General features: G+C 46.7%; 1 protein-coding gene and 1 long non-coding RNA gene across 5 annotated transcripts in view; one reads left to right on the top strand and one right to left on the bottom strand.

Annotated features, from left to right (window-relative positions):
- Positions 1-20,660, top strand: part of CHCHD5 (coiled-coil-helix-coiled-coil-helix domain containing 5) — a 68,018-nt gene extending 47,358 nt beyond the window's left edge. For all 4 annotated transcript variants that reach the window (XR_015136826.1, XR_015136822.1, XM_086326659.1 and 1 more), the window contains one exon: positions 19,094-20,660. Coding sequence is in view for 2 of the 4 variants with exons in the window: in XM_086326659.1 (XP_086182785.1) it covers positions 19,094-19,123 (30 nt within the window). In the remaining 2 variants the exon portion in view is untranslated. The remainder of the gene's footprint in view (positions 1-19,093) is intronic.
- LOC147363203 (uncharacterized) lies at positions 395-1,999 on the bottom strand. The gene is made up of 2 exons (XR_015136828.1): positions 726-1,999; positions 395-627 (listed from the first exon to the last, which is right to left on the bottom strand). It is a non-coding gene; the product is annotated as an uncharacterized LOC147363203 (long non-coding RNA).
- Positions 20,661-21,496: the final 836 nt, after the last annotated feature.

Genomic DNA, 21,496 nt, shown 5'->3' with positions numbered 1-21,496 from the left:
CCCACCCCCCAGCCCCTGCCTCGAGCCATCCCCTTCTAAACAATAGGGATAATTTCATATCTCCCAGAGGGGAAAGTCTTCAGCTCTCCCCTCAGATCCTTCCATTCTTGCCCAGCCGCACTGACCCTGCTTCCCTCCCCACCTCCCAGCGAGCAGCCCCTGGCTCTGGGCGGCCACACCAGCCCCTGCTGGTCTGTATTCACACACCCCACCCCCAGTTGGGAGCACCAGGACCCTGGCAAGGCCGTGGCCTGCCTCCCCTGGGCACACCCTTCTGTCACTGTGGTTTTTCTCATCCTGTCCTACTGGTTTGTTTGTCTTTTCATCCCCCAATTCAGAGCTTAATTACAAGAGCCAAGTCTTGCTTTTTTTCTCTACTTAGAACAAGATTCAATTTTTGATAGTCTTTGTTTAATAGTTGATAGATGGTTGCTTTCCCTTAAAGCAATGGTTTCTTCAGCTTTTAAAACCACAACCCTCAGTAAGAAATGTTTTTGTACAGGGACTTCCTCATGGTCCAGTGGCTAAGGCTCCGCATTCCCAGTGCAAGGCATCCAGGTTTGATCCCTGATTGGGGAACTGATCCCACATGCCACAACTAAAACTTGATACAGCCAAAGAAATTATCTGAAAAAAAAAAAAGTGTTTTTTTTCCATTACAACCCAATTTATACATTCATCTACACACACAGCCACAATTATGAGTTTCAAGAAATAGCACTTACTCTTGTTGGATGAAAGTGAAAGTGAAGTCACTCAGTCATGTCCGACTCTTTGTGACTCCATGGACTGTGGCCTACCAGGCTCCTCCATCCATGGGATTTTCCAGGCACTAGTACCGGAATGGGTTGCCATTTCCTTCTCTGATATTTTCTCCTTTATTCCATTTTATTCCTAAGTGCTTTGTTGGGACTTGCATGTGGAAAGCCACAGTCTGAGAGCAGAAGAGAAAGGCTTCCCTTCCAGCCAAGATCAGATTAGGATTAAGCTGTAACAAATGAGGGTCTCTGCCAACTCTGACGTGTAGATAAGGGTCTTGGCCTCATTATGAAGCAGGGCCCCAGGTTGGCTTAGTGGCTACATATTGCAATCATTCTCTGCCCTGGACCTGCCCTTTGCAGCTTTCTCATCCAGTCTTTTCTGTCTTCCCTTCATTCCTTTACCAGAGTCACCTCCATGGACAGAGGAGCCTGGCAAGTTGCAGTCCATGGGTAGGCAAAGAGTCAGACACAGCTGAGCACAAGCATTCCAACTCACAAAGACTTCCTCTCATGGTGCTCAGGGCCTCACCTATATTTCGTGCATACCTCTGTGATTGCCCTTTATCACACAGGCTTGTGAGGCAATTCTTTTTCACATGGCTTGTTGCTCAGCTGAGTGCCTGGAGCGATGCTGGCGTGATAAAGCGGGAGCACAGGAGAGCGATGTGTGAAGGAGTTGAGTTGAAGGACTACTTTCCGGGTCCCCTGGTGCCATCTCTTCCTGATTGTTACTGGGCCAGGAGTGGCCTGAGGACTCAGGGCTGCAGTGGGGACAGGCAGGTGGGGGCAGGCTGCTATGAGCAGGTTATCAGGAGCTGCCCAGGGCAGTGAGTGGAATTCAGTGGTGAATTTTCAAAACTCAGTTATCGCCTCACTTTGCCCAGAAAGCTCTTAACTTAAATCAAGACGATCAACCTGGGGTGCAGGATGAACTTTGGCACTCAGAGGCACCTCTGAGGACTGACATTCCTGGAGCCCTGATTTCAATGGTGGGTGGATGACCACCAACTCGAGGCCAGGCATCAAGAGTCTGAATGTGATCCAGGTCCTTCCCTGCTGGTACAGTCAACCCTGGGACCTTGGAGCTTCCCTCGGTCTCTTGCTGGGCCTCACCCTGAGCAGATCATGAGTATAATCCTATGCAGGAGGCAGTTAGTGCTGGGTTTCCACCTCCCACTCCAAGGTACCAATATTCCCGGTAGAAAATGTTTTGCCAACTGTCAGGAATAACAGAGATCCTGAAACATAAATAGTACATAAATCACATGATGTCGGAAAATGTAAGTCATGGTTCTGCTGGTTCAGTGTTCCAGGTAACCGCACAGCTTCCATGAAGACAGAAACCACAAACACAGAGCTCCACTACACAGAGGGTCTGCCACCTCTGAAAGGAAACTGGATCAAAACATTCCAGAACATTCCAGCAGACCACTGCCTTCGTCTGGGCTCTGCTTGCCTTGTGTTTTTTGCTCTTTCAATGTCTTTCAGGGGGAACAGCGTCATGCAGTCTGTGATGCTAGGGTGTGTGTCCGTGGGGGGTGTTCAACTTTTTTTTAATGAATTTCAGCAACAGGATAGATTATAAGCAAACACAAAACTAATGAATGTTCCTCTTAACTGTTTACCTAGCTCTGGCCTCTAGTTGTTGCATTGTTTGTCACATGAAAAAGAGAACCTGCACCTTGTTTTCCAGGAGCTCATGGTGCTCATTTAAGGCAGGTCCGAGGCAGGCCTCCAGGGAGGAGCATAGGAGGGTTAGCTGCTCATAAGCGCTGTAGTCTCAGGAATGGACTGACACCTTCTGAGCTCCAGTTTCTTCTTATTCATGGGTTTAGAATTACTCCACTGTGCTCTTGGGTTTCCCAGGTGGCGCTAGTGGTAAAGAACCTGCCTGCCAATGCAGGTTGACGTAAGAGATGCAGGTTTGATCCCTGTGTTGGCATGGCAACCCACTCCAGTATTCTTGCCTGGAGAAACCCATGGACAGAGGAGCCTGGTGAACTACAGCCCATAGGGTTGCAAAGAGTTGGACATAACTGAAGCGACTTAGCATGCACACAGTACTGCACCTGGTGGCTCAGCAGTAAACTCGCCTGCCAATTCAGGAGATGAGGGTTCATGAGGTCAAAAAGAGTCAGACACGACTGAGTGACTGAACACACATGCTCACGCACACATTCATACATTACTGCACCCAGGCCTTCTGGGAAGAGGGAAATGATGGGATGTAGGTGGCAGCTAACGTTTGTGAGGAAGTCAGTAACTTTCTCAAGTGACCTTTGAGGCTGCTGCCTTCAGAGCAGGGAAGGGAGGTGGTGGGAAACAGCCAGACTGGGCTGACTAGATTTTTCCCGTGGTGAATCAATGGACAAGAAAGCCGGATGGACAGAGGAGAGCGCCAGGCAGCCAGAACCTTCTGGATTGTGCCCTACTGTGGGCAGCAGTTGTTGAAGGAGTCTTCATGAAAGTCATGGTCTAGCTGATTAGTCTGGGCACCTGTGTAGCTTGGTTGGAAGTGGGATGAGGCTAGGAGCTGCGGGTGAGTGGCTAGACTTAGGGAGGAGGGAGTGAGAAAGGAGTGGGTGTGAGAGAGTGGCCATAGGAGGAGTCAAAATTGGGTTTCAGGACTTCCCTGGTCATCCATTGGCTAAGACTCTGAGTTCCCAATGCAGGGTGCCAGGTTCAATCCCTGGTTGGGGAACTAAATCCTACATGCCACAACTAAATACCCCACATGCTGTAAACAAGACCTGGTGCAACCAAAGGAAAAAAAAAAAAAGTATTTTAGTTGGGTTTCTACACGTGCTTTGCCAAGCCCCCACCCCCACTGTGGCTCCTCCCACCCCACCTCCCACCACCTGTCTTCTCTCTGCCTGTGCCTTTCCCCTCCAGTCCTTCTATCTCCACCCCACCCCCTCTCCCCACACCAGTCCTGTATGTCCTGCCACCCAAGTTGGGGCACATAGGCTCAGCCTATGCTTCAAGAGGCTGTTCATGCCACCTGGTAGGTGCTCCCAATCCGGCTCTGATTAGGGTCATGAGCAGCGGGAGGAGCAGGCGGCTCTTTCTTTAGTCTGTGAGTGAGAAAAGCTTCTGCTAGTTAGACCTCACAGGAAGCTGGAGCCAAGGGGTAGCATCTGACATCGGGTGCAGCACTATGGGCTGGGTGAGAAAGGGAGGTGACACCTCTGGGCTGTTGAGGCCGGCTGCGCCTTCTATGCCAGGCCAAGGAAATCAGGTCACCCTTCCCCTCTCTTTGCTAGATGCTGCTTCAGAGAGACAAAAGAAATATTCATAGGCTAGCTGGCTCAGGCAAGACATCTAGGTGAGGGTCTCAAACCAGTGGCCCACAGGGCCATCCCCCTGCAGATGGGTTTTGCTTGGTCCACAGTGGTGGTTTAGTCGCTAAGTTGTGTCCGACTTTTGCGACGCCATGGACAGGCTCCTCTGTCCATGGGATTCTCCAGGCAAGAATACTGGAGTGAGTTGCCATTTCCTCCTTCAGGGGGTCTTCCCTATCCAGGGATCGAACCCGGTCTCCATGCAGATTCTTTATCGACTGAGCTAAGAGGGTCCACAGGGATCCTCCTAATCTTTTATACATGTCCTTGTCCCCTTTCTTCCTTCTTTATTTGCCTTCCTTGTCTTGCTCCTGAGTTTATGAATTTACTGGCCTCATCCTAAGAAACACAAAGATGCTCCAGGAACTTGTGACATGACTGGGAAAACAAGACTAACACACAGACCAAGAGGGCTGAGTGTGCCAGATCCAGATATTTGGGAGTTTAGATGAGAGATCTCCCATGGAGATTACCATAGAGGAATGTGTAGCGGAGAATTGCATACTTAGCCTCGATGGAAGAGGAATGTCAGGATGGAGGGCAGGGAGGAATGTCCCAGGATTGAAAAGGACAGGAGGGGCAGCCTGGAGAAGTTTCGCTGGGTTGGGCTTCATTCCACACACAGAAGGGGGCACCTTTGAGATGTTAGCATAAGGGATTGATGATTGGAGGCACAGAAGAATCCAGGAAATGTGGGTGGGGCGGGAGCTGAAAAGAGGTACCAATTTGTGAGAAAGTCTGAAGGAGGTAAAGACTGGGTGTTGTGGAAGCTGAAGGCTTCAAAGCATCTCAGAGACAGCTGCATACTAAGTCGCTTCAGTCGTACCTGACTCTTTGCAACTCCACGGGCTGTAGCTCGCCAGGCTTCTCTGTCCCTGAGATTCTCCAGGCAAGAATACTGGTGTGGGTTGTCACTGCCTCCAGGGAATCTTCCCCACCCAGGATCGAACCCCAGTCTCTGTGTCTCCTGGATTGGCAGGCGGGTTCTTTACCAGTGCCACCGGGGAAAGCTATTGAGTCATGAAAATGGGGAAGTCGTCAGAAGGGGGCTGCTTGGGGTAGGGGTGAGAAGTTGAGAAATTGTGGTTGAAATTCATTTGATGGACGAAATGGGCAGCTGGCATTTAGATCTGTGGACCTGGAGATGGAGGTGGTGATTTAGGGACTACACTGAGATTTCGAAGGGAGATGTTGGGAGAGAGAAGGAGGTGTGCAAAAAAGGGAGAGGCCCTGGGGAAGAAGACCAGTGTGGAATTGGAGGAGAGAGCACACTGATGTCAGCGGAGAGGACAATCAAAAGAAAGAGGTCCACTGACATCATCAAGTACGAGGATTCAGGGAGAGCAGAGCAGAGCAAAGGCTGGGGTTTTAGAGCTAGGGCATGGCAGAAATTTTGGCGGGCGTGGAGAAGATGACCACATATTTCACAATCAAACAGACAGCATGGTGGAGAAGAGGCTCTTTATCTCTAGGAGCGCGTGGTAGATAAAAGTGATGTCACCGATTTGCTCGTCCACAGCACAGCAAAGCCAATTTACCCAGATACAGAGTTGTGACGAAGGAAGGCACAGCATTACTTTGCAAGGCCCCAGGTTCAGTGGGTAAAGAATCTGCCTGCCATGCAGGAAATGTAGGAGACGCGTGGGTTTGATCCCTGGTGTAGGAGTATTCCCTAGAGGAGGGCATGGCAACCCACTCCCATATTCTTGGGAGAATCCCATGGACACAAGGACCTGGCAGACTACGTTCCATAGGAAGATTCAGACAGGACTGAAGTGACTGAGCACACACACACACACACAGTAAGACTACTGGGAGTTTGTGCCCCAACATTTGGGGTGAGGGGTGCAGGGGACGTGACTTTCTTCTGATTGGTTTGTGATGAAGTAACCAGGTGATGTTTCAGGAATTTTGGTCATCTACCTTCTGGTTCCAACCAGTCTGGGGATCTAGTGCCTAGTCTCAGCTCAGCATGTAGTCATCATCCTCCACTTGGGTCGGCGGGGGTGGGGTCGGGGGAGCGTCTTAGTTTTGGCAGAAAACTCTAATAAGATAGTGTCAGATTGTGATGTATATCCCTTGAGGAGGAACTAGGACCTTGTTTTATCACTGAGCTATTGTCATTACTTTTCTCCTTTAACTGCTTCTTTGTTTCTGCATTTCCTCACTTCCCTGGTAAGTAATGACTTGTTCCTGCTCTGGAACTCAGGGACGTTCTAGTAGACTAAAGCCTTTTTTCTACAAACAAGAGACAGGGGTGACAGAGATTTTGTACCTAGGAGGGCCCTGCAGGGTCCTGCTTGGTGTCAGTGACTGTAAGAACAAAAGGAGATTTATGGAAGTTTCAAGGCAGAAGGAGATAGTGGTGAGAAAAGTACTGAATCTACTAAGGAGAGAGGATAAAATGAAGAAAGGACCCAGATGTGGTGGAGGGGATGGATGGAGATACTAAGCTTGGATTTCACAATAGGCTGCATTCCCCCATCCTTCATCTTGGGCCCTGTCCTGGGTCCCCCACACTGTCCATGGTTCTCACTCTTGGGCTTAGGCAGCAGAGGGAAGTCAGGCAGCTGGTCAGGTGATGTTACAAGTCCAAGCTCACTCTGCTTGCTTCACAATAGGCCAATAAATCAGGTGTTGAGGCAAGGAATAACAACTTTATTCAGAAAGTTGATAGACCGAGAAGATGGTGGACTAGGGTTCCCCAAGGGTCTCCCAAGGGCCTCCCTGGTGGCTCAGATTGTAAAGAATCTGCCTGCAATGCAGGAGATTCGTGTTTGATCCCTGGGCAGGAAGATCCCCTGGAGAAGGAAATGGCAATCCACTCCAGTATTCTTGCCTGGAGAATCCCATGGACAGAGGAGCCTGGGGGGCTACAGTCCATGGGGTCACAAAGAGTTGGACACAACTGAGCAACTAACACAAACAGGGTCCCCCAAAACCATCTTATGATGTCTGAATGCCAGTTTCTTTTCTAGAACAGAGAAGGGGAGGAGGTAAGGAAGTAGAGTAAAAAGGCCATAAGTCTTGCAAAATATCTCTTGGAATGGCTAGCCCTGGGGTAGGGATGTGTTCAATTCTTTTCTGCAACCATTCACAGGTAGGCAGGGTCAGATTGCCTCTTTGTGAGCCGAACAAAGGCATTTTAATATTCAGGCAGAGGAAGAGTTCCTGTGACAGGCCATTCTGTCAATACTTACAAGTAGTCATGATCAGAACAAAAGCATTTAGAAGCAAAGGTTAAAGTGAAAGAAGCATATTCAACGTGGAGTCCGAATTTGCTCTTCCCTGTCACAGTGAGGCACTCTTGGGGACAGCAGTGTGTGTTAGTCACTCAGTCATGTCCAATTCTTTGCGACCCCGGGGGCTGTAGCCCACCAGGCTCCTCTGTTCATGGGATTTCCCAGGAAAGACTACTAGAGTGGGTTGCCATTTCCTCCTACAGGGTACCTTTCCCACCTAGGGATCAAACGCCCGTCTCCTGCATCGCCACAGGCAGATTCTTTACTGTCTGAGCCACTAGAATAGGGGAGGATGTTCTTAGTTCAGGACTGGGACCCAGAGCAGCACCAGCAATGATTCCTTTTCCATCTTGCCCTGGATTCCTCCCTCCTTTCTAAGAAGCTCCCATCAGAAACGGTGCCTAGATATTGTCCAAAGGTTTGAAAACATCAGTAAAGCCCTCTGATTGGCCCCTGTTTTAGGCGCCCCAGGCACAGACAAACAGGAAGTAAAAGTGGGTAACCACGAGGAAGGTGGGGGCGAGGCCTGGGTTAATCATCAGAGTTCTTGGCAGCAAGATCTCAGCCAGCCTGGGCTGAAGCAGCAAGTAGCTACAGTTCTAAAGTTTTCAGTGGCAGAACCTGTCTCTTCAGAACCTCGTTACCCACACTGACCCCATAACAAGCACCATGCCAACAGGCCCTGCGGTCATAGGAACATCAACAAGCAAGGAGGTGACTGGGAGGGTGACCTCACTGGAAAAGCAAACACACACCCTGAGGGGAAGGAGACGAGTGTGTTCACAGCTGTGCTGGGCTGGGGATACTGTTCTGGAGAGTGCAGGGAGGGAAGGGTGGATGGATGGATGGAGAGTGGACTTGGTCTAGATTGGAAGGGACAATGTGAAGGAAAAGACAGATTTGTGCAGGAATTACAAGAGCCAGAAGGGGAAAAAAAAATTAACTGCTGAGGATGACAGTCTAAAGGTCTCATTCTTACTGCGAGTTCAGAGATGCTAAAGAGGGAGGTCGATATTGATGAAGGAGATGTAGGTGGGCTATTAGGCCACTGACCACATGTAACCCGAAGGAGATCTGAAACATCCTGAACCTTGAAACTGACATTTTCTCTTACAGGCTCACAGGTGGGCGTCTAAATGGTACAGTTTGGCAATACCATATAAATGAGAACATTGACATAGCCTATGACCCAGCTACTCCACCTGTGCTAGAATACACACACACACACACACACACACACACACATATTATGATTGATTGTTACTCAGCTTTTAAAAGAATCAAGGAGTTCCATATCCAGGTGGTGCTAGTGGTAAAGAACTTGCCTGACAATGCAGGAGATGCAAGAAACATGGGTTCAAACCCTGGGTCAGGAAGATTCCCTGGAGTAGGAAATGGCAACCCAGTCCAGTATTTCTGCCTGGAAAATCCCATGGACAGAGGAGCCCGGTGGGCTACAGTCCATAGGGTTGCAAAGAGTCGGACACAACTGAGCACACACACATATATGGTGACATGCAGAGGTATCTAAACATGTTAAGTGAAAAGAACCAGTTGTATAACTGTGTGTGGTAGGATTTCACTTGATGAAAAAGAGAAAAATGGGGGAATTCCCTGGCAGTTTAGTGGTTAGGACTCTGCATTTTCACTGCTCAGGGCCTGGGATCAAACCCTTGGTTGGAGAACTAAGATCCCACAAGCTGCATGGAAAAAAAAAAAAAGGTATATATTTTATATCATAGAAAAACATAAATACTTTCTATGTTTGTATTACAAGGAATTTTTAAAGAAACCATTTGGTTGAGATATGATTGACACACAAAAAGATGTACATACTTAGGGACTTCCCTGGTGGTCCGGTGGCTAAGATGCCACACTCCCAGTGCAGGGGGCCGAGGTTCAATCCCTGGTCAGGGAACTAGATCCCATGTGCTACAACTAAGAGTTCGAATGACACAACGGAAGATTCTTCACGTTGCAAAAAAGATCCTGGTGCAGCCAAGTAAATAAATAGTTTGTTTTTTTTTTTAAACTGTACATATTTAATTATATTAAATAATGTCATGAGTTCACAAGGAACTCAATAGTAGTTATTTTGGGGGTTAGATAAGAAAACTGAGGTTTCAAGCAGAGGCACTTTTTAACTCAAAACTCTTCTGTAGGGTGTAGTGTTTTTAATTTAATTTTTAAATTTCATGTTGGAGTATAGTTGACTAACAATATTTTAGTCCAGCAAAGTGATTTAGTTACACATATAAATGTATCTATTCTTTTTCAAATTCTTTTCCTATTCAAGTTATTATAGAGTATTGAGCAGAGTTCCTTTTGCTATACACTAGGTCCTTGTTGATTATTCGTATAAAATAAAGCAGTGTGTACATGTCCATCCCAAACTCTGTAAGTATCCTTCCTCTCTACCCTCCTCCTTCCACCATAAGTTCCTTCTCTAAGTCTGTGAGTCTGTTTCTATTATGTTAATAACTTCATTTGTATCATTTTTTAAAAGATTCCACATATAAATATCATATGATATTTGTCTTTCTCTGTGTGACTTACTTCACTTAGTATGATAATCTCCAGGTCCACCCATGTTGCTGCAAATGGTATTAGTTCATTCTTTTTAATGGCTGAGTAATATTCCATTGTATATATGTATAACATCTTCTTTATCCATTCCTCTGTTGATGGACATTAAGGTTGCTTCCGTGTCTTGGCTACTGTAAACAGTGATGCAGTGAACATTGGAGTGTAGGTATCTTTTATGGTTTTCTCTGTATATTCCAGGAGTGGAATTGCAGGGTCACATGGTAGCTCTATTTTTAGTTTTTTAAGGAATATCCATCCTGTTCTCCATAGCGGCTGTACCAATTTACATTCCCACCATGTACGGTATAGTTTTTAACATGTGTATGTATTATTTAGCCTAATCATTTCAGTGACCGCAGTTTGATAATGCAAATCTGATAAACATGAATTCTCATGGGGACAATGGAGAAGGAAATGGCAACCCATTACAGTGTTCTTGCCTGGAGAGAATCCCCGTGGACAGAAGAGCCTGGTGGCCTGGGCTACAGTCCATAGAGTAGCAAAGAGTTAGACATGACTGAAGCGACTTAGCCTGCACAAGGGGACAATGGAACAGAGTATTTCCAACTGAGGTCTGTCTTTTTGGTCTCTCTCTATTGTCTGGCCTGAAAGCTGTACCCCTAAAAGTCACTCCTCTGGTTTACATTGGAGGCAACCGTAAGTGCTGGGAAGAACGTTGGGTCTGGAGTCATTCATTCATTCCCAGCCTGCCAGGGCTTCCTGTGCCAGCCAGCATTCCAGGTTCTGTTCCCCTACTCACGATGTGGTCATGGGCTCTCAGGTTCTCATTTCCTTGTACAGTAAGGTATAAATACTGGTTCTCAGGACTTCCCTGGTGGTCAAGTAGTTAAGAATCCTCCTTCCAATGCAGGGGGCTCGGGCTTGATCCCTGGTCCAGGAACAAAAATATCACATGCCGAGGGGCAATTAAGCTCTCACTCCGGAGCTTGAGAGCTGGTGCGCTGTAACTACTGAGCTAGCATTCCAGAGTATGTGAGCCGCAACTACTGAGCCCACACACCGAAACTTCTGAAGCCTGTGTGCCTAGGACCCCAACTCTGCAACAAGGGAAGCCACGGGAATGAGAAGCCCGTACACTGCAACTAGAGTAGCCCCGACCCACCACAAATAGAGAAAGACTGCTGGCAGCAAGGAAGACCCAGAAAAACCAGAAATAAATCCGAAGGAAAGAAGGACAGAAACAAAGTTTCAGAAGGTACCTGGAACCAGTAGGGTAAGACCCCTGTATACATATTCAGTTCAACTCAGTTCAGTTCAGTCGCGTCCGATTCTCTGCGACCCCATGAACCGCAGCACTCCAGGCCACCCTGTCCATCACCAACTCCTGGAGTTTACACAAACTCATGTCCATTGAGTTGGTGATGCCATCCAACCATTTCATCCTCTGTCTCCCCCTTCTCCTCCTGCCATCAATCTTTCCCAGCATCAGGGTCTTTTCAAATGAGTCAGCTCTTCACATCAGGGGGCCAAAGTATTGGAGTTTCAGCTTCAACATCAGTCCTTCCAATGAACACCCAGGATTGATCTCCTTTAGGATGGACTGGTTGGATCTCCTTGCAGTCCAAGGGACTCTCAAGAGTCTTCTCCAACACCACAGTTCAAAACCATCAATTCTTCGGTGCTCAGCTTTCTTTATAGTCCAACTCTCACATCCATACATGACCACTGGAAAGATCATAGCCTTGACTAGATGGACCTTTGTTGACAAAGTAATGTCTCTGCTTTTTGATATGCTGTCTAGGTTGGTCATAACTTTCCTTCCAAGGAGTAAGTGTCATTTAATTTCATGGCTGCAATCACCATCTGTAGTGATTTTTGAGCCCCCCAAAATAAAGTCTGCCACTCTTTCCACTGTTTACCCATCTATTTGCCATGAGTGATGGGACCAGATGCCATGATCTTTGTTTTCTGAATGTTGAGCTTTAAGCCAACTTTTCACTCTCCTCTTTCACTTTCATCAAGAGGCTTTTAGTTCTTCTTCTCTTTCTGCCATAAGGGTGGTGTCACCTGCATATCTGAGGTTATTGATATTTCTCCCAGCAATCTGGATTCCAGCTTGTGCTTCATCCAGCCCAGCATTTCTCATGATGTACTCTGCATAGAAGTTAAATAAGCAGGGTGACAATATACAGCCTTGACATACTCGTTTTCCTATTTGGAACCAGTCTGTTGTTCCATGTCTAGTTCTAACTGTTAGTTCCTGACCTGCATACAGGTTTCTCAAGAGGCAAGTCGGGTGGTCTGGTATTCCCATCTCTTGAAGAATTTTCCACAGTTTGTTGCGATCCACACAGTCAAAGGCTTTGGCATAGTCAATAAAGCAGAAATAGATGTTTTTCTGGAACTCTCTTGCTTTTTCGATGATCCAGCGGATGTTGGCAATTTGGTCTCTGGTTCCTCTGCCTTTTGTAAATCCAGCTTGAATATCTGGAAGTTCACATTGCACGTATTGCTGAAGCCTGGCCTGGAGAATCTTGAGCATTACTTTACTAGCGTGTGAGATGAATGCAATTGTGTGGTAGTTTGAGCATTCTTTGGCATTGCCTTTCTTTGGGATTGGAATGAAAACTGACCTTTTCCAGTCCTGTGGCCATTGCTGAGTTTTCCAAATTTGCTCACATATTGAGTGCAGCACTTTCACAACATGATCTTTTAGGATTTGAAAGAGTTCAACTGGAATTCCTTCACCTCCACTAGCTTTGTTTGTAGTGATACTTCCTAAGGGCCACTTGACTTCACATTCCAGGATGTCTGGCTCTAGGTGAGCGATCATACCATCGTGATTATCTTGGTTGTGAAGATCTTTTTTGTACAGTTCTTCTGTGTATTCTTGCCACCTCTTCTTAATATCTTCTGCTTCTGTTAGGTCCATACCATTTTTGTCCTTTATCGAACCCATCTTTGCATGAAATGTTCCCTTGGTATCTCTAATTTTCTTGAAGAGATCTCTAGTCTTTCCCGTTCTGTTGTTTTCCTCTATTTCTTTGCACCTATCACTGAGGAAGGCTTTCTTATCTCTCCTTGCTATTCTTTGGAACTCTGCATTCAAATGGGTATATCTTTCCTTTTCTCCTTTGCTTTTGGCTTCTCTTCTTTTCACGGCTATTTGTAAGGCCTCCTCAGACAGTCATTTTGCTTTTTTGCATTTCTTTTTCTTGGGGATGATCTTGATCCCTGTCTCCTGTACAATGTCATGAACCTCATTCCATAGTTCATCAGGCACTCTGTCTATCAGATCTAGTCCTTAAATCTATTTCTCACTTCCACTGTATAATCATAAGGGATTTGATTTAGGTCATACCTGAATGGTCTAGTAGTTTTCCCCACTTTCTTCAATTTAAGTCTGAATTTGGCAATAACGAGTTCATGATCTGAGCCGCAGTCAGCTCCCAGTCTTGTTTTTGCTAACTGTATAGAGCTTCTCCATCTTTGGCTGCAAAGAATACAATCAATCTGATTTCGGTGTTGACCATCTGATGATGTCCATGTGTACAGTCTTCTCTTGCGTTGTTGGAAGAGAATGTTTGCTATGACCAGTGTGTTCTCTTTGCAAAACTCTATTAGCCTTTGCCCTGCTTCATTCTGTACTCCAAGGCCAAATTTGCCTGTTACTCCAGGTGTTTCTTGACTTCCTACTTTTGCATTCCAGTCCCCTATAATGAAAAGGACATCTTTTTTGGGTGTTAGTTCTAAAAGGTCTTGTAGGTCTTCATAGAACTGTTCAACTTCAGCTTCTTCATACACATATTCAAAGTTTTCATAAATCATTGTCAGAGGCATTATCCAAAGTCACAGCAGAAAAGTTCAACTCCCTGCAGATGGTGGGGATGGAATAAATGAAATGGACAGTCCTGAAATGAATATATTTGCGGGAGGGGTAACAGTAGGTTGCCTCCAGAAATAAAGTCACTTATATAAAACTGCAAAGCATCTGTGCATAATGGATGAGACCACCAAGTCCAGAAGCATTTCATCCTAACAGATGGTGTATAGAAAACTGGGGGACACCCAAATCCAATTAGTATCCAAGCGTATTTCGTGCTCGCTTAATGCCAGGTACACGCCAAGCACTTTATTTATTTAATCCTCTGTGTGTGTGTTTAGTTGCTAAATCGTGTCTGAATTTTTTGTGACTCCATGGACTGCAGTCTGCCATGGGATTCTCCAGGCAAGTACTGGAGTAGGTTGTAATTTCCTTCTCCAGGGGATCTTCCTGTCCAAGGGATCGAGCCTGTGTCTTCTGCATTGGCAGGTAGATTCTTTACCACTGAGCCAGAATGGAAGCTCATTTAATCCTCAGAACAACTGTGTTATCTCCACTGTACAGAAAAGAAATGTGAGGCAGCTAGAAGTAAGGGAATTTGCCGAAGCTCACAGCATGAGAATGATACAGTGGGATGCTCATTCCATATAGTCTGACCCCAGAGGCTATGAAGTCCTCCTTAGCTAAAATGGTCTGAGTGCTTGCTGAGGAAAATCAGGCTTAAGAAACAGTGGTGGCTTTTCAACATCTGACTGAAGAAGAAGGTACTACCATATTGTTTTCTAAACTTTACAGATAACAAGTCATTATTCTTCTGTAACTGCTTCTTAAAATGTAATATGCCTATGAGTCCCACAGGGACCTTGTTAAAATGCAGATTCTACATAGAGAACAGATTTGTGGTTGCCAAGGGGGGGTGTGGGTGAGGGAAGGAATGGAAGTTTGGAATTAACAGATGCAAACTATTATATATAGAATAGATAAACAAGAAGGTTCTACTATATAGCACAGGGAACTATATTCAATAACCTGTGGTAAACCATAATAGAAAATAATATGAAATACACAAACACACACATATATAACTGAATCACTTTGCTGTATAGCAGAAATCAACACATTGTAATTCAACTGTGCTTTAATAAATTTTTTTTTAATATTTATTTGGCTGCACCAGGTCTTAGTTGTGGCATGTGGATCTTTTTCCCTGGTCAGGGATTGAACCCAAGCCCCCCGAATTGGGAGCGTGACGTCTGGATGACTAGACCACCAGGGAATAAAATTTTTAAAAAAATGCAGATTCTGATTCTACAGGTCTGGGCGGGTCTGAGATTCTGCCATCTCCCTTGTTACTGGTCTGAGGACCACATTTTAAGGAGCAAGGCTCTAGCCAGAGGCCAAGAGAAATGGATTTCCCCGTTGAAAAATGAACAGACTGTACTCTGTTAGAACTTCAGTCTCCTGTGAAGCCATTCCCAACAGCTGAAGCCCCTCGGAGCCCCCAAACACAGGCCCAGGCTCTTGGTTGCTCTTCCAACAGACAGCTTTTTCTCTCCAGCTTCACCCATGGAGCCCTGGGAGTCGGGGGTGCTCCTCCTGGAGCAGTTTTTCTTGCTGATTGGATCAGGTGAGTGAGGGTCCCTGAGTCGGTTTGGGGGGCGCCCATGGAGAGCAGGGGACAGCCTCCTGTGCTCTGTAAATGTTTGCTTTCGAGCAGAATGATGAATAAGAGTGACCTGGATGATGAACTGTGTGGTCAGTACAGCTGCTGAGGTGGGTGGAAGGTTGACTTTGACTGTCGTGTTCAGGGCCAGTCCTCAGTGTAAAATTCTGGGTGTGAGAAGCAGTTTGTGTTTTGTGAGGGCAAAGGCTCTGGTCAGTCTTGTTGCTCTGCCAGACCCTCGCTAGACTGTTTGTTGCCTGAGTGAAACGATGAAAAGCTGGGGAAGTAACGGAGCAACTGAGACCATTACTAGCTACCCGGTCTGTGGCACGGCACTGCCCTGTGGATGACTCACATCCTGCTGCCCACTCACTCTCTCAGACTGAAGCCACATCTCTCTGGCAGCGGTGGTGAGGGTCTGATCCCTTTCCCCTTCTGCCATGAGAGCATCATAACACACAGTTCCTGAGTTTCCAGCAAGTTGCCTTTCTTCTCTGCTTTCCTGGCAAGAGCTGAGAAAGTTCGGTCTTGGGGAAAATGGAGTCCTGGTTGAGGTCTCCGGACAGGCCTTACTGAAGAAGTGTGCAGGCACACCTGGCTGTCCAGAAGCTTGTTTCGGGGCCATTTCAAGCTTTAAGAACTGTGTTTTTCTGCCCTCTCTGTCTGGGTTGTACGCCGCATCTTGCCCAAGTGCAAAGATCTTCCCTTTCAAAACCAAAGGAAAGAGACTAGGAGTGGGAGCAGTCAGGAAGGAGACATATAAAAATCTAGAGTGGGTGGACCAGTCCCCCACCCCTTGTGTTGGCAGAGGAACAGACTGACCTGTTTTCCCAACATGACCAAAATCCAGCTCTTTATTGCTGTGAGTTGCTGGTTTGAGGCCATTCTCAACCAATGAGTCTCCACATCAGAGCCTGGCTGTGCGGGTGCTTGAAAGCACTCGTCCCCTACCTCCCCTCTCTGTCTGGAACTTTCCCTGGACCTTGTCAGGGCAGAGCCGAGGATACTGGGTGGTCAGTGCTGTTGGATGGGGAATGAGGAAATGTTTGAAGACAGAAGCTAGCCACACGCAGAGCAGGTGGGAGAATAGTGGTGAGGATGGTGATGTGTGGTCCGTTCTTGAATTGTTGTTTTGAACCTATTTCTGGAAGAAGTGACTAGGGCCACAGCAGTGAAAGCCTGGAATCCTAACAGCTCGGCCACCAGGGAATTGCCTGGTTTTCTTTCTTGAGAAGTCTGACGAGAACAGGGTTTTCAGTAACTCTAAGATAAGGTCAGGCCACTGTATCAACTTTATTTATGGGAAGAACATGTGCTCTGATTTCCTGCCTCTTCTTACTCTGGGGAAAGGGCGGGGGCAATCTTTTTTCAAAATTTATTTTTAAATTTATTTTTTAATTGGAGTATACTTACTTTACAATGTTGTGTTGGTTTCAGCTGTACAACAGTGTGACTCAGCTATAAGTATACATATATCCCCTCTCTCTTGAGGCTCCCTCCCACCACCCCCTCCCACCCCTTTAGGTCATCACAGAGCATGGAGCTGAGCTCCCTGTGCTATACAGCAGCTTCCTACTAAAGGGGAGCAATCTTGAAGTCAGGTCTCCTAAAACTGCCTTCTTCTCTTCTAACAGGGTTGGAAGAGGCTTAAAATACAGGCTGTAAAAGCAACAGAGTTAATGAAAATAAAGAGGAAAGAAAGGGGAAGTAGATACATTAACTTAAGTGCAAAGAAGAGTCACCACATCAGGGCATCCTATTTGCCTCTGCACTTACTGACAGCCAGGGAAAACGCACTTAGACTCCAAGTTTGTGGAGTTCTTCTGGTTTAACTGTTGCTTCATTCTCTGTGCCTCAGATTCTTTGTAAAATAAGGTAAAAGGGGACTTCCCTGTTGGTCCAGTGCCTAAGACTCTGTCCTCCCAGTGCAGGGGGCCCAGGATTCCATCCCTGGTCAGGGAACTAGATCCCACATGCTGCAACTAAGAGGTTCTAATGCCACAACCAAGATCTGATGCAGTCAAATAAATAAATAAAAATAAATATTACCAAAAGAAGCATAAGAGTGATCAAGATGGTGGAGTAGTAGGAGGTGAAGATTGCTCTCTCAAAAATGAAATAAGTTAAAAAAAGAGAGAAATTAAGGTAAAAGTACATCAGGAGAGGTTTACTGGAGCGTCATGTGAGATAATACATGCAGAGCTCTTGATAGGATGCCTGGCTTTGAGTAAACAGGGTAAGTACTACAACTTCACTCATCTGTGACTACAGCCAAGCCGAGGCGGGTGGTGGGTAGGGAGGGGGTGGTTTTCCTTTACCCTAAGGCTCCCACCTTCTCTTTCCTGGATATCTCCACCCCACCCCCCACCCCCCGGCACATGCCCCCTCCAAGTCCTAATGAATGGAATCAATGGTCTCTGAAACTGCCTTGGACTGGGGCCTGGCTCCACAGTGCTCCCATCCTCCACTGCAGTTCCCCCCTCCTCTGATCAGATCATTTCCTAGATGCTTCCTTCCTGCCCAGTGAATGGTGACCTCAGACTGCAAGTCTCTCTGAGCTCAGAGAGTACACAAGGGGCCTTGCCTCTTCCTTTTGTCTGTCCCTCTGCACATCTGGTGGGGCTGGTGAGTCAGATTTCCTAGCTCTCAACAGTTCAACTCCACTCATGTGGAGTCACTGAGAGAGGGAATCATCTCCAAGAAAACTAACCCACAGTGCCCAGGCTGCTGTTCAGTGGCACTCGGCAGGCTGCCTTATGCAATTCTTTTGGAAGTGAGGGTGGGTGACGGATCCTTAAGCTCCTGGGCTCTGTGGCAGAGATTCACCAAAGATCCTGGGGGTGGTCAGAGTCTGGGCCAGGCCTAGGCTTCTTATTCCTAAGCCAGCAAGCCCATTCACGTGCCCTGAGCCACATATCATACCCCATCTTGCTGTCCCCAGGTTCCTGGCAGTGGGCCCCAGTTTCTCATGGGTCCCATTCTTTTTTTTTTTTTTCACCTTTAAGTTCTTTTATTCTCTTAAAAAAATTATTTATTTTTAATTGGAAGATAGTGAAAGTGTTAGTCCATCAGTCATGTTCAACTCTTTGCAACCTTATGGACTGTAGCCCATCACGTTCCTATCCATGGAATTCTCCAGGCAGGAATACTGGAGTGGGTTGCCATGCCCTCCTCTGGGGATCTTCTGGACCCAGGGATTGAACCCGTATCTCCTACATTGCAGGCTAATTCTTTACCATCTGAGCCACTAGGGAAGCCCAATCTGAGGATAACCGCTCCACAATATTGTGCTGGTTTCGGCTATATATCAACAGAAATCAATCATAGGTATACATGTCTCCTTCCTCTTGAAGCTCCCTCCCACCTTCCACTCCATCTCACCCTCTAGGTTGTCATACAGCACTCGGTTTATGCCCCTGTGTCATACAGCACAATTCCCACTGGCTATCTATTTTAAAGATGGTAATGTATATGTTTCCATGCTACTCTCTCAATTCATCCCACCCTCTCCTTCCCCTACTGTGTCCACAAGACTGTTTCCCTTCCACCCCCATTCTTTATCAGCAGTGGGAGAAGTCTGAAAGAGCTTGGCTTGGATGGCAGCTCTGACATGTGACACCCACATCTCTTTAAATATGAGCTCTGCACAGTAGGCCTTCAGGTAGTTGTTGAATTTTTCAAATATTTACTTTTATTTATTTATTTGGTTGTTCCAGGTCTTAGTTATGGCACTCAGGATTTTCTAGTTGTGGCGTGTGGGATCTAGTTTCCTGACCATGGATTGAACCCAGGCCCCCTGCCTTGGGAGTGCAGAGACGTAGCTACTGGACCATCAGGGAAGTCCCTATTTGTTATATTAAGAGTTTGGAGACTGAACCAGCCATGGATTAGACATCCTTTCTAAGGACTTTACATACGTTGATTGAGTCTTCACAACAACCCTGCTGCTGCTGCTGCTGCTGCTGCTGCTGCTAAGTCGCTTCAGTCGTGTCGGACTCCGTGCGACCCCATAGACGGCAGCCCACCAGGCTCCCCTGTCCCTGGGATTCTCCAGGCAAGAACACTGGAGTGGGTTGCCATTTCCTTCTCCAATGCCATGAAAGTGAAAAGTGAAAGTGAAGTCACTCAGTCGTGTCCGATTTTTCCGACCCCATGGACTGCACCCTACCAGGCTCCTCCATCCATGGGATTTTCCAAGCAAGAGTACTGGAGTGGGGTGCCATTGCCTTTTCCGCAAAACAACCCTATGAAGTAGCAACTCTCAACCTCTCCACTGTTCGACCCTATGGACCGCAGCCCTCTGTCCATGGGATTCTTCAAGCAACAATACTGGAGTGAGTTGCCATGCTCTCCTCCAGACATCTTCCCAAATCAGGGACTGAACCCACATCTCTTATGTCTCCTGTATTAGCAGGCAGTTTCTTTACCACTAGCGCCACCTGGAAGCCCTAAACAGATAAGGAAACAGAGATAGAGAAGGTACTTGTCCCTGGTCAAGCGACTAGTGAGTAGCAGAGCGGGTAGTTCGGGTTAACTGTCTACACATTTAACCACTAGACCAAATGGCCTTGCTAGGGTTCAAGAGAGCATGTCCAACACCTTGATTCTAACAGAAACATGATCCTTGGGATCTCTGCCCTCTTTCCTGTGTTCAGCCATAAGGTCAGAACCAGTGCCATTTGTTTGTGAACTGGTGATGCTCAAACCTCCTCTATTTTTCCATTTCAAGGCCCTGAAACTTCTTTCCACAGAACTCTACCTCTCCTCCCCATGAGAGGATGAGGCATTCCAGCCAAGAGAAGTCCAAGTCTCTAAGGGCCACACCCTACTGATCCTCTCCCCAGATGAGATGGCCAGGACCCACCGCAACCCTCACCTCTCCTGACAGCCCCATCGGCAGAGGCGCTATGAGTGCAGTCCTGAGGAGGAAGGGTATAGCCCTTCTACAGCCTGAAGATGCTCACAGAATTCACATGCATCGCAAGGGGAATTGCCTGAATCTTTGCCCCAGCACTCTCCTCAAATCTCACCAAGGGGCTTGGCCTGTGCTCTCAGCTTGCTGCATATTCACCATGGCTGCCCCGCTGCCTTCAACAGAGGTTGTCCAGCAAGTGTTTGCCAACTTAAAGGGCTAGTACCACAGACTGGCAAAAGTATGTCCATGGGCAGAATGAAAAAACAAACAAACACATACCAGGGAAAGTTCTAAGTAATTGCCTTAATAACTTGCTTTGGAAATTATTGTTTTAAAATGGCAGAACACTAAAGACCTGTAACATGTCAGTCCTTTACTTTTTTCATAACCTTGCAACGAAGTAAAAGCGGAGGGAGGTGCACAATTTAAGGTGCCAGAATTACATCAGATTTGCACTCCAGGGTCAGTGCTCCTGGACATTGCCCACTTCCTTTTTTTGGCCACGACCTTGGGACTCAGAACTTTGTAAGTTACTCATATAACTCTACCAGATTTTCTAGGTAGGTCAGAGGAAACTCAGGTGGAGTTTTAAGCCTCCATAGATGAGCCAGACTTAGCAATGATTTACAATGTCTTTGTTCCTGCTATTCAGTGCCCAGCTGCTAGAGATGGCTAAAGGCCGGGAGGGCTCCAGAACATTCTAAGCCTGGTAAATATTTCTGTTGGGAATTCTTTAATCTCACTCCAAATCCTGACAAGAGACCACGGCCTTAATCTCCCCCAGCATGAGTGGATAGTCTTGATCTTAGGCCAAATAATGAAATGCCCCCAAATGTGCAAGGCAAATCTTATTAATGTCACTACAACATATATGCCATGTAGGGGCACCAGAAATCAATTTACCTAAAAAGAGGAAAGTTTCCGGTGGTCCGAAGAGAACACCTCAGACACCCTTTTCCACAACAGAAAACAGGAATATTCACGGAAACCACAAAACGGAAATTAGCATTCACGGAACACCTACTGAGTTCTAGTTCCATTCACACTCGTTAACTCGTTTAATTCCCGCCACTAGGTAGGTATAATTGTTAACAATTTACATTCCCGATTACGCAAGAGATCTGAAAGTCGCTCAAGGTGACACACTGCAACAAGCAAGAATCAGGATTTGAATCCGGAGGAGTCCTTCCCCAGGCACCTCAGC

Source organism: Bos grunniens, chromosome 11 (assembly GCF_055505025.1).
Source record: "Bos grunniens cultivar Pamir isolate PY7600 chromosome 11, Bosgru_T2T1.0, whole genome shotgun sequence".
Lineage (NCBI taxonomy): Eukaryota > Metazoa > Chordata > Mammalia > Artiodactyla > Bovidae > Bos > Bos grunniens.
Note: the sequence above shows the minus strand (reverse complement) of the source record. Positions and strands in the feature narration are given on the sequence as shown.